The sequence below is a fragment of the Paramisgurnus dabryanus genome, chromosome 4 (genome assembly GCF_030506205.2).
Source record: "Paramisgurnus dabryanus chromosome 4, PD_genome_1.1, whole genome shotgun sequence".
Lineage (NCBI taxonomy): Eukaryota > Metazoa > Chordata > Actinopteri > Cypriniformes > Cobitidae > Paramisgurnus > Paramisgurnus dabryanus.
The window spans coordinates 28051290-28066297 of record NC_133340.1 but is presented as its reverse complement, the minus strand read 5'-3'; the positions used below and the strand labels follow the sequence as shown (position 1 = coordinate 28066297).

General features: G+C 35.2%; 1 protein-coding gene across 2 annotated transcripts in view; it reads left to right on the top strand.

Moving 5' to 3' along the window:
* gpc6a (glypican 6a) overlaps positions 1 to 15008 on the top strand; it is a 226447-nt gene that overhangs the window by 163692 nt on the left and 47747 nt on the right. Inside the window, exons 6-7 of one of the 2 annotated variants that reach the window (XM_065254142.2) lie at positions 2173 to 2316; positions 3247 to 3276. In XM_065254142.2, the coding sequence (XP_065110214.1) occupies positions 2173 to 2316; positions 3247 to 3276 (174 nt within the window). The remainder of the gene's footprint in view (positions 1 to 2172; positions 2317 to 3246; positions 3277 to 15008) is intronic. The other variant, XM_065254143.2, reaches the window with a different exon arrangement.

Here is a 15008-nt window from a genome sequence, read left to right as displayed (position 1 = left end):
TTCTTGATGAGCAAAATGATGTAAGAAAATAAGTCTAGTTCTTAGACCAAAAATATGAAATTTAAGTGATCTTGTGCATAAACAAAAAAATCTGCCAATGGGGTAAGCAAATTTTTGAATTTTTCTTGAATTTAGTGTTTTTTTAGAAATGGTTTAAAAAGGTTCAAGATTTTTTGCTTAACCCATTGGCCGTGTTTTTTTTTTTTTTTTTTTGCTTGTTTTATGCACAAAATCACTTAAATTTCATATTTTTGGTCTTAAAACTAGACTTATTTTCTTGGGTCGTTTTGCTCATCAAGAAAAAGCACCTTAATTTAAGATACTAAGAATTCTAAGAATTTTTTTTCTTAAAAATCCTTTCTTGAAGTCTAAAACAAGCCAAATTATCTGCCAATATGGGGTGAGAAAATTTTGCTTAAATTAAGTTTTTAAGGAAAAACTAATCTTATTTTTTCGGCAGACATTTTTGCTTGTTTTAATCACAAATTCACTTAAATTGTATGTTTGGTCTAAAAACTAGACTTATTTTCTTAGGTCATTTTGCACATTAAGAGAAAGCATCTTAATTTAAGAATTTTTTGATATTTCAACTGAAAACAATAAAAAAGTAGGAAAAGTAGGAAAGTCATTTTTGCAGTGTACTGTATGTCGCACAAGTATTGCTTGATTTTTCAGAACATTTTAACCAAATGCTTTTAAAAAAGTGGTGGGGACAAAATCAGCCATTTCAAAAAGTGGTGGGGACATGTCCCCAGCGTCCCCAGTGTAAATGACACCTATGCAATAAACCAATGAGAGTCTCAGCTTTCATTCCTTTTAAAAGCCAGTTGCGCTCGTGCAATGCCGATTCCCTATTTAGATGCCCGAATTTGTAAACTGAAAAACTAAGCAGAGGAAGAAGACCCCCAGTTTAAGATTGATGTTAAAAAATTGCGTTGTTTTTATTTGTATTGAAATTGCTATTTTTTGTATTAAAATCTTTAAAAATCATTTTTGTTCAGTCATGAAAGTAAAAAAAGTAGGCTTTAAATAGCTGTAAATGTATGGACAGCCTACATGATCAATGTTATCTCAAAAAATGATTTACAAATATGCCAGAAAAAGTTTGTAAAGTAAAAATACTTTATTTGTAACAAACAGGAGATAAAGAATTTACAAACGTGTGGAGAGCCGAAACCTTTCAGCACTCGGACAGCGCCGTGAGTGTTTTGAAAAGCATAAAGGTTTTCATCTCAGCATGTCCACAGGTTCAAAGTTATCATATACAATAAATCCATGGTGGGGAAAAATATAAAAAAATAGATGCAATATTTGCATTTGTTTAAAGCAAAACATGCAATTACTTACCAGGCTACAGGTGAAGCAGCTCTTAACGCCTTCTAATATCTCATAATCGGTCCTTATTTATGACCAAGAGACTCAATAATAATCTTTTACATTTTTATATTTAAAAATAGTTGTGTGCTGCCGCGCATCCATGTTTGTGATAAGGAAAGCCCGTTTGTATGCACATATTGTGCTCATTAAATAACAAAAACAATTAGTCAATGGCGTCAATGGCATAGTCTATTTAGGTTGCCTCAAAATAGCAACGTGCCAACAATGCACCTGAACACACCTCATTTTCAGACCAGAACGCCCATGAATAATGCATTTGCTATTTAAACAATGTGGTGTTAAATGTGAAAATGATAATTGTGCCAGGTTGAAACTAGCAAAAGACACTTGCGTCGCCCATTGCGCTCTATTGCGCCGGGTGTATGATAGGGCCCATTGTATCTCTGACAAATATAGTCCTATCATAATAAATTATACATCAATGGAAAGCTTATTTATTTAGCTATAAATCTTAATTTAAATAAAAATACCCTTATGACTATGGTCCATGGTCATATATATGAAAAAATATTTTTTTAGTTAGTTTACCTGTATGCCAATTTACACATTACAAATAGTTATTTTACTGCATTATGAGAAATAAGTTACATGAATATTATTAATAATTCACTTATTTTAAGTCTTTAAGAATTCCCTGTGTTTTAAAAACTATATTAATCATTGTTAGTTCATGTTAGCTAAGGCATTTACTAATATTAACAAACACAACCTTATTGTAAAGTGTTACCCACTTCTCCTAACCACACAAACCACATTCCCATCGTGTAATTGCAGGTATTCAGTGGATGCGGTAAGCCCAAACCGGTCGAAATGGGAAGGTCTGCCCGCGGGATCTCGGATGTGTTCAACAGTCGTTTCAAACCGTACAGCCCAGATGAAAGGCCGACCACAGCAGCAGGGACCAGTTTGGACAGACTGGTGAGTGGACAGGAGGGCGCTGTGGGAAGTCATGAGTGGGTGATGATGGTTTTTAGGAATCAGGTCCAAGAGAATGCATGGGAATAACTTTCCTGGATGAAGAAGTGTAATTTCACTAAAGTGGTTAAAAAGATTCATGCAAAGGAGCTGCATTTTTGTACATCAACATAACTATCTTGAAAGAAAGAGCAAAGTATTTATCTAAACGTTTATAATGAGTTGAGTGTTGGTGTCATTGCTAGTTGATTGTTTGAAAAGTGATATTTTAATCCAAAGTTACCTCAACTTTTAGACTTTTAGTGTCATTACTGTCATACATCATTACCAACATAAGGTCTGATCTTCCAGGACATATAGTGGTTCAAACATAAATAAAACAAAGTTTGCAGAAGTTTCATGAGTCACTCAAAAGTGTCTGTAATTGAAAAACCACCCACATGTTAAATCACTTTAGTTCATTACATCATCTTTGTAGAGCTAAGTTGAAGTAGTGTCTCAATGTACTTGAGTAACTTTAGAAAGAAATGAAGTGTTTTGAGTCATAATCTTTAATGGAGTCGATGAAAATATCCATTTGACTTGAATGTAGAACAAGATGGCGTCCTCTTATTTTTCCCTCCGGCTAACGTAGAGAATTTATTTAACATGTCGTACGTTCACCCAGCTGTGCATTGAATGAATCTAAAGTAATGTTTGAACACTGATGCATGACGGTTAAGTAAATGTCGAGTTAGAGAGATGTGTTAAAAAAGGATGTGCTTTTTTTCTCTGCGTCTAGGATCAAATATCCAAGCGATACCATTCATCAAATGTAATTGTGCATATTGCTTTTTGTCTAATACATATTTATCACATGTTTGCTCGTCTCTTTCTCATCTCTTCTTTTCAATGATATCCCTCTTTTCTCTGTTTTTTGCTTCCGCATCCCAGAGGAATGTTTGGACGACTATGCAACACAGTGTAAGCGTCCGACCCCCCCACATACAGTATACTTCACATCTGTCATTTGTATTGTGGCTTCTGTCCATGTTTTCCTTCCTCTTCTGTTCTTCCTCATTGTAATGTTGAACTCTTTGTAAGAAATCGATGTAGAGATGTTGTCATGATGTCAGTTCTCAGCGAGTTCCTCTGGGATTCTCGAATGGTTTTTTAAAACATCGGCTTTGGAATTGTATGTAAATGAAGGTCTGTGGTTAACACATTTTCTTTTGCATCATATATTTGATGTACAGTGTACAGTGAAGATGCTGTTACCTTGTAGCTAGCAAGTGTCTTATTCAGATTGTTAGATTTATCAAGCAGGTGTTACTGTAGGTTACATGTGCACTACAAAAAATTACTATAAGAAAGTCACTCAAGAAAGTATTTGTCTTGTTTTTATTAACTGTAATTGTTTATCTTAAAATTCTTATATTAAAATGCATTTTTTGATGAGCAAAATGACCAAAACAAATATCAAATTTAAGTGAATTTGTGCTTAAACCAAGCAAAAAAATCTGCCAATGGGTTAAGACATTTTTTCTTTAATTTTATTCATATTTCAAAATATGAGTTTTTTCATACCCAATTGCAGATTTTTTGCTTGTTTTAAGCACAAATTCACTTAAATATGATATTTTTTGTCTAAAAAAATTTATTTATTTTCTTAGGTAATTTTGCTCAAGAAAATGCATTTTAATATAACAATTTTTAGATATTTGTACTAAAAACAAGACAAAATACTAGATAAGAAAAGTATTTTTTTACAGTGTGGAGAAAGCCTACAGCCAGTCATGTTATTGTAGGTAAGAATGCAGAGTATTGCGTTTTTAAACATGGCTAAACGAAAAAAAAAAAAAAATGGTGCTAGGTGGAATTGCAATGGATGAAAGGTTTGTGGAGCTTGGAAAACAATATTTGTAGGTCTTGTGTACAGACATCATCTTTTACATTGCCTTATTGATGACATCACGCATATTGTTAAAAATGTCAGGTTACGATTGGTCTGGATTCAACAATATGGGTTATGATATGTTTCATGTTTACGGCATGCCAGGGATATTCGTGTCAAAAATTATTTGAAACAGTAACCTTTGGACAAAACGATAAGGTAATCTGAACCAGGCATAAGTGCATAAGCTATTAGAAATCAGATCTTCAACATAAATGCGTTTTTATGTGTTCATGTTTTTATCTTTCCAAGCACAACTGTTTGTCACAGTGAAGTCTGTTAAGTGTCAATAAGTGTCTGTTTATTGGTAGCTGGTTTTAAAAATCACAAAGGGTGTCAATGCCGTATATGCCCATTAACAGTTCAGTGTTGAATGCATTTTCTTTTTCAGAGGTGAAGCAGATGAATAACACAGTTGCTTTGTTAAACTAACATTTTTCACCTCCCAAAATATTAACAGGTTGTTAATCGTACTTAGAAATGCTTGTAAACCGGTGTTTTTCTGGTGTTAATTGCAAAAGAGAGAAGCTGTTTATGTAGTTCAAGACACAAACAGACTGGTCTTAAACTGGAGAGAGAGAGAAAGAGAGAGAGAAAGGTGGAGAAAGGGAGACATGCTTCGTGTAGTGCTTATTCATTTGTAAGTCACTTTGGATAAAAGCGTCTGCTAAATTAATAAATGTAAATGTAAGCGAGATGGAGAAAGAGAGAGAGGCGTAGAGATTTAGATAAAAAAGAGAAAGACAGAGAAGATGAGAGAGAGAGAGAGAGAGAGAGAGAGAGAGAGAGAGAGAGAGAGAGAGAGAGAGAGAGAGAGAGAGAGAGAGAGAGAGAGAGAGAGTCGGGCTGTAATCAAAGCTGAGAAATAAAAGAAATCCAAACCAGTTTTAGTGGAAGCTGATGGTACTCTACATGTTATCCCAGTGGGATCTGGGAATGTTCCTGAAAGCATCTTGTGTGTTTCTATGGAAGCTCTTGTCTTAATTGTCCAGGATTTCTCGGTTTGTTGTCAATGTACTTTCAGCTTTAAATGAGGTTTCCAATGTGATGTCCAACGTATAAGATTAATACTCTGATTACAGCATGCAGACTTTGCTAGATTGTAAATCTTTTATTCCTGTGTTGAAGGATCTAAGCTTTGGTTCAGATACAACCTGTTTTTATGTTAATAAGTGGTATTAACATGTAACTAATTTTCAAAAACCCATACATAAAAAATGGACGTTAATAATAGCATTATTACATTTTTACAGCTACAAAACGTAAAATATTTATGAATGCTTCTCATCATAAAGATTGCTGCATTTTAATCGTTCATTTTATGTTATCTCCAACCCTGCCCCAAACCTTAACACATTTCATGCAGAAATAAAAAAAATACTTCATGTATTCTTTTCATATTCTGCAACTTGGACAGAAATGGACAGAAATGTTTAGGGTTGGGCATTGTTTCAAATTTATTGATTCCAATTCCTAAAAATTCTTGGTTTTGATTCCAAAGGGGTGAAATGCAATACAGTTCAAGCTTTTATAGATCAAAAATATCTAATTTGTGCCATTACCTACTGCTGAACACAAAAAAAAATGAGGCTACATAAAAACTTTTTAGGAGTGCAAAACTTTTAAACAAACATAGCTAGGCTAGCTCAAAATGATTTTTAAATAATGTTTCCTCGTAACATAACACCTACCTAAATGATGAAGACTCAAGAACAGAATATGCATGCAGTCCTTTCACTGTAAATGTTGTGATCGATCTGTCAAACTCCTTAGTTTTTTCTTTTGTAAGCCTTCCTTTCAAAGCAAGGGAGAAAGGGGTCTCACGTATAGCATGTGCTGGCGCTGCTGCCCGCGGTGGCTAATGAAGAGTTGGCAGAGTTGGCACTAAGAATGCCCAATGCATCAAACAGGGTGCATTCTTTTAATTCGATATGATAAACCAACTGCAGATGCTTCACCATATTGCTGGTGACACCCATCTTGCAACATAATAGTTTCTCACAATAATTACACTTAGCTTTGTCTTTTTCTCATGTAGCCTTTCACCAAAGTCCATCATTCAAACTGACTCTTAGTATTCGAGCCGATAGTCCTGCACACCGTGAAAGTGATGTGAAAATTATATGTGGAATCCAGAATTGTTAAGTGGAATCAAAATAAAATTTAATAACAAGGATCCGATTTCAGAATTGGAATTAAAATTAGATTCCCAATCCTAGTAGGGAAATAACAATTTTAGTAAGAATATAGCATTTATAAAATTGTTTAAGCGGATAATGCAATCCTTAACCTAGCCAAAACCATTTCTAAAAACCATGTACTGTAGAAAATAAAAGCATACAGACAGACAAGTGTAATCACAATAATTTATTTCTATCCAAAATATTGAAAGTGTACCAAAAGTACTTCAAATTAAGACAGTACTAATGATAATAGCTTTGTATTAAGTAAAGAGAATTATTTAAGTTTTTAATTCACAATAAAGGTAAAACAAGCTAGCTTCATCGACTAAATTGTTGACTGAAACACGGCATATGTCGCAATCTGTAACTAAGCTTGTGAGGGACATGATGTTTATTATCACTGCTTTAAAATGTGTTGTAAAGCTTCTTGAGGCGTAATATTTTAATTCATTACGAAGATTTGATGTTTATTTTCGCTGCTGAGAATTGGCATCATGATGGCTGGATAAAGGACTAAAACATGTCATTAAAACGACAATTAAATGTTATAGAAACAAAATGCTAATGACACGATTGTAATATTTATAATAAGGAAAACATACAAATATGTACGTCTCTAAACTTGTTCATACGTAAATCATTTCACGTTTAAGTCTAGTCAATGCATCAATATTATAAGCTTCAGTGTGTATGAAAACGTAATTAAATGCAGGGTTTTCTTGTTAAGGTTAAGGTGGTAGAGTTGGGCGGGTGAGCAGTTCCGGGGGGCATGGGAATCAAAGGGGCGGGGGCGTACGTGTCATGATGAAAATGAAAACATTTTTATTTAAAACACTCAAATAAAACGTAATTTTGAAGAAACTATGACACAAAATGAACACATACTAGATTATTAATTAATTAAATGTTATTACCTCTAACGGGAATAGCTGCATGATGAAGTGAAACTTAAGGGTTAATAAACACAAACTGAAGCAGATGTTGTAGAACGTCTGGCGAACGATGATAGATAGCGCGAAGACTGTAAAAACTGATTATTTCCAACTATTAACTACATTATCTTAAAGGAGTGTAACTACTGTAACATGTAAATAATGCACATAAATAAATAACGTGAGCAAGAAAGCTCAACTTACTTTAAATATGCAAGAACTATAGACTAATACAATAACAGGCTTTAATAAACCCAAAACCGCTATTCTCCGAGATGCACTTGACAGCCTTTTGTGTTTTTTTAACGACCTAGTTAAGGTGGTAGGGTTTCACAGCTTAGGTGGGCCGCCCCAACTGCAAAGTGCTGTGGGAAACCCTGAAATGTATGTGCGGTTTATGTAAAAATACACATGTATTCTCATGGGATCATGTTAATATACCTTGTTATTGAACCTGTTTACAACTTGAGTAGTCTTAATTGTGGTCACAAATGCAACACAATGTGTCAGTATAGTAAATAAATAAATTAAAACCTATTACGTAGGCAGTGGTCACTGCAAAAAGCCTTTGAATGTTACTGGATAGTTGTAAATTGTTTCATTGTTCAAATTCACACAAAGGTTGGAAGACTTGAATACAGTTTAAAGCTTGTGTGGGTACATGCAGACTTTCACGTTCGAGTTCTTTTGTAAACAAGCACACAGGAAATGCATACACGCATTTCAAAGCTAATTGTGTGCCTACATAAAGCAACTGCTTGTTTACTGTTATAAACTGACTGTATTGTTGGCAGTCTTTCATGACTAAAACAGATCTCAGCAAGACCGTGTGCAGTAAATATATATTATTGCCTGCTGTTGTTAAAAGATAATGTGAAGTAGATATAGTACTGTATGCTTTGTTGTCATGTGACTTCTGTACTTTGTGCGTTTAAGTCAAAATATTAATAAGTAGGGATGAGCGGGGCACAAACTAACGCGGGGTTAATTGTAACACAACTACTTTACATACATTACTGTGTGTGTATACAGGGCCAAGCAATCTTTGCTTTTGGTCTTTGTCTCTTACTGTCAGAAGATGATCATCTGTAAGTAAATTTATTCATCTTATGTTTTTTTATTTCTGAGTTTGGTGTGTAAGTCACCAAATCCAACCTTATATTATTTAAATCACTGTCTTGTTCAGCAACTCCTAGAAACTGATAGCTGGGATTAAAAACATTTTTACACAGCGGGGTTAGTTGTCACACAGTGTTACAATTAAGCCTCAGCAATACAATGATAAAGAAATGAAAACAATGTAAATCATTTTCATCAAAATGATAACTGTTAATGGATGAATGATGGATGGATGAATGTGTGGATATCTATCTATTATAGGAAGATATATAAACAATATCCCCCTTAATTATATAGACAGAATTTTATTGAATTATTTGAAATTTGAATCAAGTTTTCTAGCAGGTGTAACAACAAACCCTCTGTTTGTTACAATGAACCCCACATATGGGGTAAGTTGTCACGTTTGCACTCCTGTCGCTTTTGGTGTAATTGTACGATAAAGGTAGGTCCCATAAACAAACTTTAAGTGTTCATCTGTAGCAGATATGTGTGTTGATTGTGTAAAAGAAATAATTCATCTAACTTAAATATTTTGGGAATAACAGACCCAAACCTAGCATAACTTTCCCCCAAGTATTTGTGAAAATAATTTGTGTAGCCAAATGTCAAGTCTAGAATGAGATTCACAGTTAAATTTGCAGTTGATAGCACTTGGTCACATTGGAAAGTATAAACATGAAGAACAATGTTGGCGAAACCAAGTAGCTTTTGCTGATTATCCGAGCGCTCACAGGTCCATTTAGTGCTCTGCCATAAAACCCAAAACCCCACAGGCCCGTTTCAGCCTTTCAGACTCGACTAATGGATTCAAACCCTGCGAGAATCATATGAGTTTGTCTAATTTACAATGATCATTGCCCAGTTTGCTTGTTTTTTGCGAATCTGTCCACAGTTGCCAGTTTTGTGATGCCAAACTTGCAAAAGCTACAAAAATGGTTGGCGTTGTTGATGAAATTAAGTCTTAGACCTTAAGTCTCATAACAACAGGTAGAGAAATCAGTCATCTAACAGAAATGCAAAGACACATTGTCCACATTGTCTGTGTCCTCCAGCTGCAGCATTGCAGCAGCATTGATTCTTTCTGGGCTCGTCTGGCAACAATACTCATGGGTCCGTCCTCTCCACCCAATTTATTTTCATCATGGTGTACATGACTTGAGTCGTAATAAAGGCCCTGCTGCTAACCTTGCCGAAGCGAGGCGAAACAGAGCAAAACAACGGTCTACCCCAAATGGACACCTACCATTAAATACTTATACTTCTGTATCAATGGGAAAAACAGATTTGTAACAATGAAAATGTCAGAGCAGTGTGTTGTTTTCTTGTGGCCACAGATCAATTCTATGGTCATCGGTGACATCAGCTGCCTTTGAGATGAAGTGTGGCTGAAGCAATCCGTGTTATACTTTCTGAAACTGGTTTCGCTGGAGAACTTGGATTTTACGCTGAACATATGCAGCCGGTTGCACCAGCTGGGCACACGTACCCGGTCATAAGACTAGTGTGGATGTAAAATGTGATTTGTTTCTATTGCAAAATAGAAATAATTAAATTGACAAACATTGCCGCATCTAATGTGTAAGTGAGCACTAAGCATGCAGAATGAGAGAATGCACCAATATTTTTTTTATATCCTATAATACTTGTTTTTAATTTTATTTTTTTCAATTCAATTTTATTTATATAGTGCTTTTCACAATTTTTATTGTTTCAAAGCAGCTTTACATTAATAGATGCATTAATAAAAAAAAAAAAAAAATGGGGACACACATCATCTACAGTGAGCTTAAATGCGCCTTGTCGTAGTATTAGATGGTGCAACTGGACATAGTTAGGCATGACATAGTGTTTATACACGACTTTTTACATCTAGCTGGTGAAACCGGTCCAGTATGTCTATGATTTTGGCCACAAACTTCTTGTTAAGCAGCACTACATGAATTATTCACATGTACTGCTATTCAAGATGATGCATGGTTAGAGGGGTTGCAAAAATATTGCACGTATATACATTTGTATTTTTGTATGCTGTGTATCTTAAATTATACGGTGACCTATGCTTTAAGGCAGGTTACATAGCTTTAATATTTTAAAGAGCTGATGCTTAAAACTATTTGGATCAAAGATCTGGAAAGAATGTTGGTATGGAAGCACTTTTTGCTATAAGTGACCCAAGTTTGATAAGTGTGATTAAGAAAATGAATTTACATAGGTTTTATAGCTCGTTGAAGTTTTAATGGAAGCACTTAGCCGTGAGACTTATAGACGTTCTCGTGGGACCACGGTCAATGAGAACACGAGCGTGAGCCATTTAAAGCAAAGAGGCTCTTCAATGTACGAGACTCTAAATGGAGGCGAGAAACTGAGCTCTCGTCCTGAGCCCTTGTTGTAGTACTTAAAGTACATGTAGATAACTGAAAGTGTTTCATTTTTACGCTCTTAAAGTTGATTTATTACAGCCTTCATGGCATGACATTGGGCAAGACAAATCACCAGCGAGATCTCTTTAATACCTTGATTGTTCTCCTAGAAGAGATATTAAATATAGATCAGATAGGGGCGGTTTCCCGGACAGGGATTAGACTAGTCCTGGACAAAAAAAATGTGGGAGCTGTCCAAACTGAAAACAACTTGCACTGACATATCTTAAAATACATCAGTGCCCTTTGTTTTGCCTCAAAATGCAAACAGGTAATGTTTTATTAAGGCTTGTTTGTTAAAACTAGTTTTATTTCCTAAAAGGTCTAGTCCCGGCTTAAGATAATCCCTCTCTGGGAAACCACCCATAGAGATTTCTATTGATCTGATAACAAATGCCCTGGTAAACTGTACTTACATTTGCCAAGCTAAAGTCTGTAGTCAAAAGTCTATATTTATACAATCTATAAAGTGTATGCAATTGAAAAATTCCCCCAAAAAAATCTGAGAGCAATGCAACATTTATTTAATAGCTCCATACTTTTAGTGTTTGCTCTGAATTTGAGCAAACATTGGTTACACTTTCAATCAGGTTGTATTATTTTAACATAAGTTCAGCAATGCATCAGCTAACATGAACAACATCACGATACTTAAAGCGATAGTTCACCCCAGAATAACATTTTGTAACTAATTCCTAATCATTATGTCGATCCACACCCGTAGGACCTTCGTTCATCTTCAAAACACAAATGAAGATATTTTTTATGAAATATATGAGGTTTCTGGGTCCCCATAGACAGCAACGCGAATCACAACTTTCAAGGCCCAAAAAGGCAATAAAGAAATTATTAAAATAGTCTGCATGACAACAGTGGTTCAATTTTCGTTTCACAAAGCGTTGATAATACTTTTTATTCTCCGATTCACAAAAGCAGCACATGCATTTGTTAAACCATGGCGTCATGCATCAGCCATAGATATAAATGTTTATGTAGATACTTCAATTAACCGCTCTATAGATGCCTCATCCAAATGGTATATATATGGTATGAATATACACTATATATCCAATAGTTTAAGGACACCTGCCTTTATATGCACATGAACCAGAATGACATCCTATTCTTAATCCATAAGGTTTAATGTGGAGTTGGCCCTACATTTGCAGCTAAAACAGCTTCAACTCTTCTTGGAAGACTTTCTACAAGGTTTAGGAGTGTGTCCAAAATGTGTTCATATGATAAAGCATTAAGAGGTCCTTTCACTGGAAATAATTGGAACACCTGAATTCAATGATATGGTGGCGTGTCCCAAAACATTTGGCAATATAGTATATATATATATATATGGCTGACATTAAAACACATTTATGCGCTGCTTTTTGTAAATACACATCGAATGATGTATTTTGAGGACAAAAAGTATTTTTATCACTACATAAAAAAGAGATTAAGAATATTTGATCTATTCTGACTTATCAACACAGTTTAAGAGTTGGATTTCTCATGCATGCTAAACTTTGTCACAAGTCCAACTGCTTTTTTGTAATCTGCAAGGGTTCTTCAGTTTTTCCAAACATGGGTACATCTTACGTACCATGGGTAAAAGTTACGTATCATATTTCTTTTATGGGGCCTCCCACTGGAAAAACACGCCCAAACGTCAATAAGCGTGAGAGCAAAACTACGAGAACGCTAGAAGTCACAGGCATCACTTCACATGACAGCTTTTGTTTTGAATCGTAAGTTATCCAGAGATAGTGGGTTTGCGAAACATTCGCTAGAGCTGATCTGTCTTTTATACATCTCATAAAAATAAAGACTCTTCGGAGATATAAAGGATGTAATACCACTCCATAGGTACTCAAGATTAACATGAGATGAGCAGAAACGGCATGTGTTATGGGAGCTTAAATGCATAGTAAACTAAAATAAGCAATTACATTGGGATAACATCAACAAAAACTAGATTGCACAGTATTAGTTCATGTTAGCTAATGCATTTACTAATGTTAACAAATACAATCTCAAACACAAGACTCTTTTTTTTTTCATTTTAGAAGCATCTTAGAAGTTTACACATTCAGGTTAAAGAAATGATCAGGGTTACTTATTTCTTTTTATTTTGGTGCATCAGCTTTTGTCCATTTGCATTGTAAAAAAGATGGGTCTTATTGAGGTCGATGCAGGTCTTGATGTACCCTTCCTTATCTAGCTGTAAGGCACGTCTGACTAATTCTTCGACATGTCTCACACTTATGTTGACAGACACAGCAGAATGTCTCCCAGATGACGTTTGTTAGACGATAAAGCTTTTGCTGAGTGTCTGGTTGTGGTTGTTACGGTCGATGATTTGTTGGGTGTCATGCGATTCGGTTGCTTTATCTGCAAAGCCTCCACAAATCAGCTGGCATGGGTGACGTGCTCGTGTTGATCGATGCAGGAACCGGAAGCCAGAATGAGTGTCTTTTTGAGTTATGATTCATTATTGGTGATTTAGTTTAGTCTCTCTCCGCTCTGATCGCTAATAATTTTCATCCCTGGATCCGCATGGAATATGAAATCTTAGCATCTTCAGGAATGACAGGGTTTTTCATTTGGAACAACATTCGGATGTTTGTAAGAATTGTAATATAATGTTAGGTCTGTTTCTAAGCCATATACAGTAGATGTGACCTCGTTGGATATCATTTCCACGATACTCCGCTCACGTAGGAGTTTCTTAACCAACGTGGGTGCTCCTGTCACCCCAGAGGGAAAAATTTGAAAATGTGAAGAGGTTTGTAGTGGCACAAACAAATTTATGAATCATATTTGCAGGTCTCTGTAGGTTTCGTATGAATCATTTGGAGTAGACCCACTGGATGACTTGCTGAGTGAAACTAAAAGAGAACATGCAGTCACTTTTTAATTATATGGCACACGAATTTTATGTTGGACTTGGCAAGAGCCGCCATGACCCGCTCGCTGGATTTGTGTTCTCCTTACAGCTGCCAGGGGCAGATTTTTGTCTGTAAATGCCAGGCGTAATTTTCCTGCAAAATAATAAAGACGTTTTATAACCTCGAGTCGAGAAGGAACTCATTGATTCTGTAGCCCAAACACATTAATATTATAAAGCTGAAAAAATGCCCAGCTTTCAAACAGTCTGGCCGTTTTTTTGGCCTTGCATTAGTAACATTAAGAAGATGTTTAAATTGGAGCCATGAAGTTAGATTTTCAGCCTGGACATGAAAGGCTAAGCAGCCAAGTTCTTCATTCTTTTTGAAGGTTCTTGAATCTTTGTGAGACCTCTGTGTGGCGTTCGCAAGGCATAGTGAAAAACTTCAATGTGTGACAAAACTTCAAACAGTGATATCATATATATCATGCATGAGTATAACCAAAACTACAATAGTGACCTACAGGACTGTGTTTGTGCGGCTCCGTTGGTGTCCCCAATGGTACCTCATTGTCTGTCTAAACAAAAATCCTCATTGCTTCATGTCTTGATTGTTTGCACCTTTCAGTTTGTAGAAGAATGCGTATGTGCACAGATCTCTGGTGTTTCTTTATTTAAGGGATAATGTATAGGCAGCAGGTTGTTATTGCAAGAATTGCTCTGCTATTTACCTCATAAGTAGGGTAGAGAACAATAAATATTGAATTGAAATTATTTATTTGCTTATTTGTAATGAATGCTGACATTCCACAAAGAAAACCTGATTATTTACAGTTTTTCAGTTTCTTTTAAGGTAAGATTAATATTTGGTATAATAATTTGTAAATATATACATGTTATTATATTTAATTGTTGTAGCATATTAAACTATATCTGTCAAAATTGTTTGCAGTATGCAGGTTACAGTGTGTTATTAGTTTTTGAGCGATTGTTATCTTTGAATAACATACCTGCAAATGTCGAGACTGGCCAATCAGAATCAATGATTCTGATTGGCCATTCTGAATGGGTCGTGAAATAAAAGTAACATCACCATCTAATGGCCTAGCACACGTAACAACAGCATTTTTAGGTGTTCTCGCTGACCCATGTAGGCCTAAACGAAAATCTTTTTGACAGCATTGCCAAGTGTACATAGTTTTTTTCAAAAACGTTCTGTTTTTT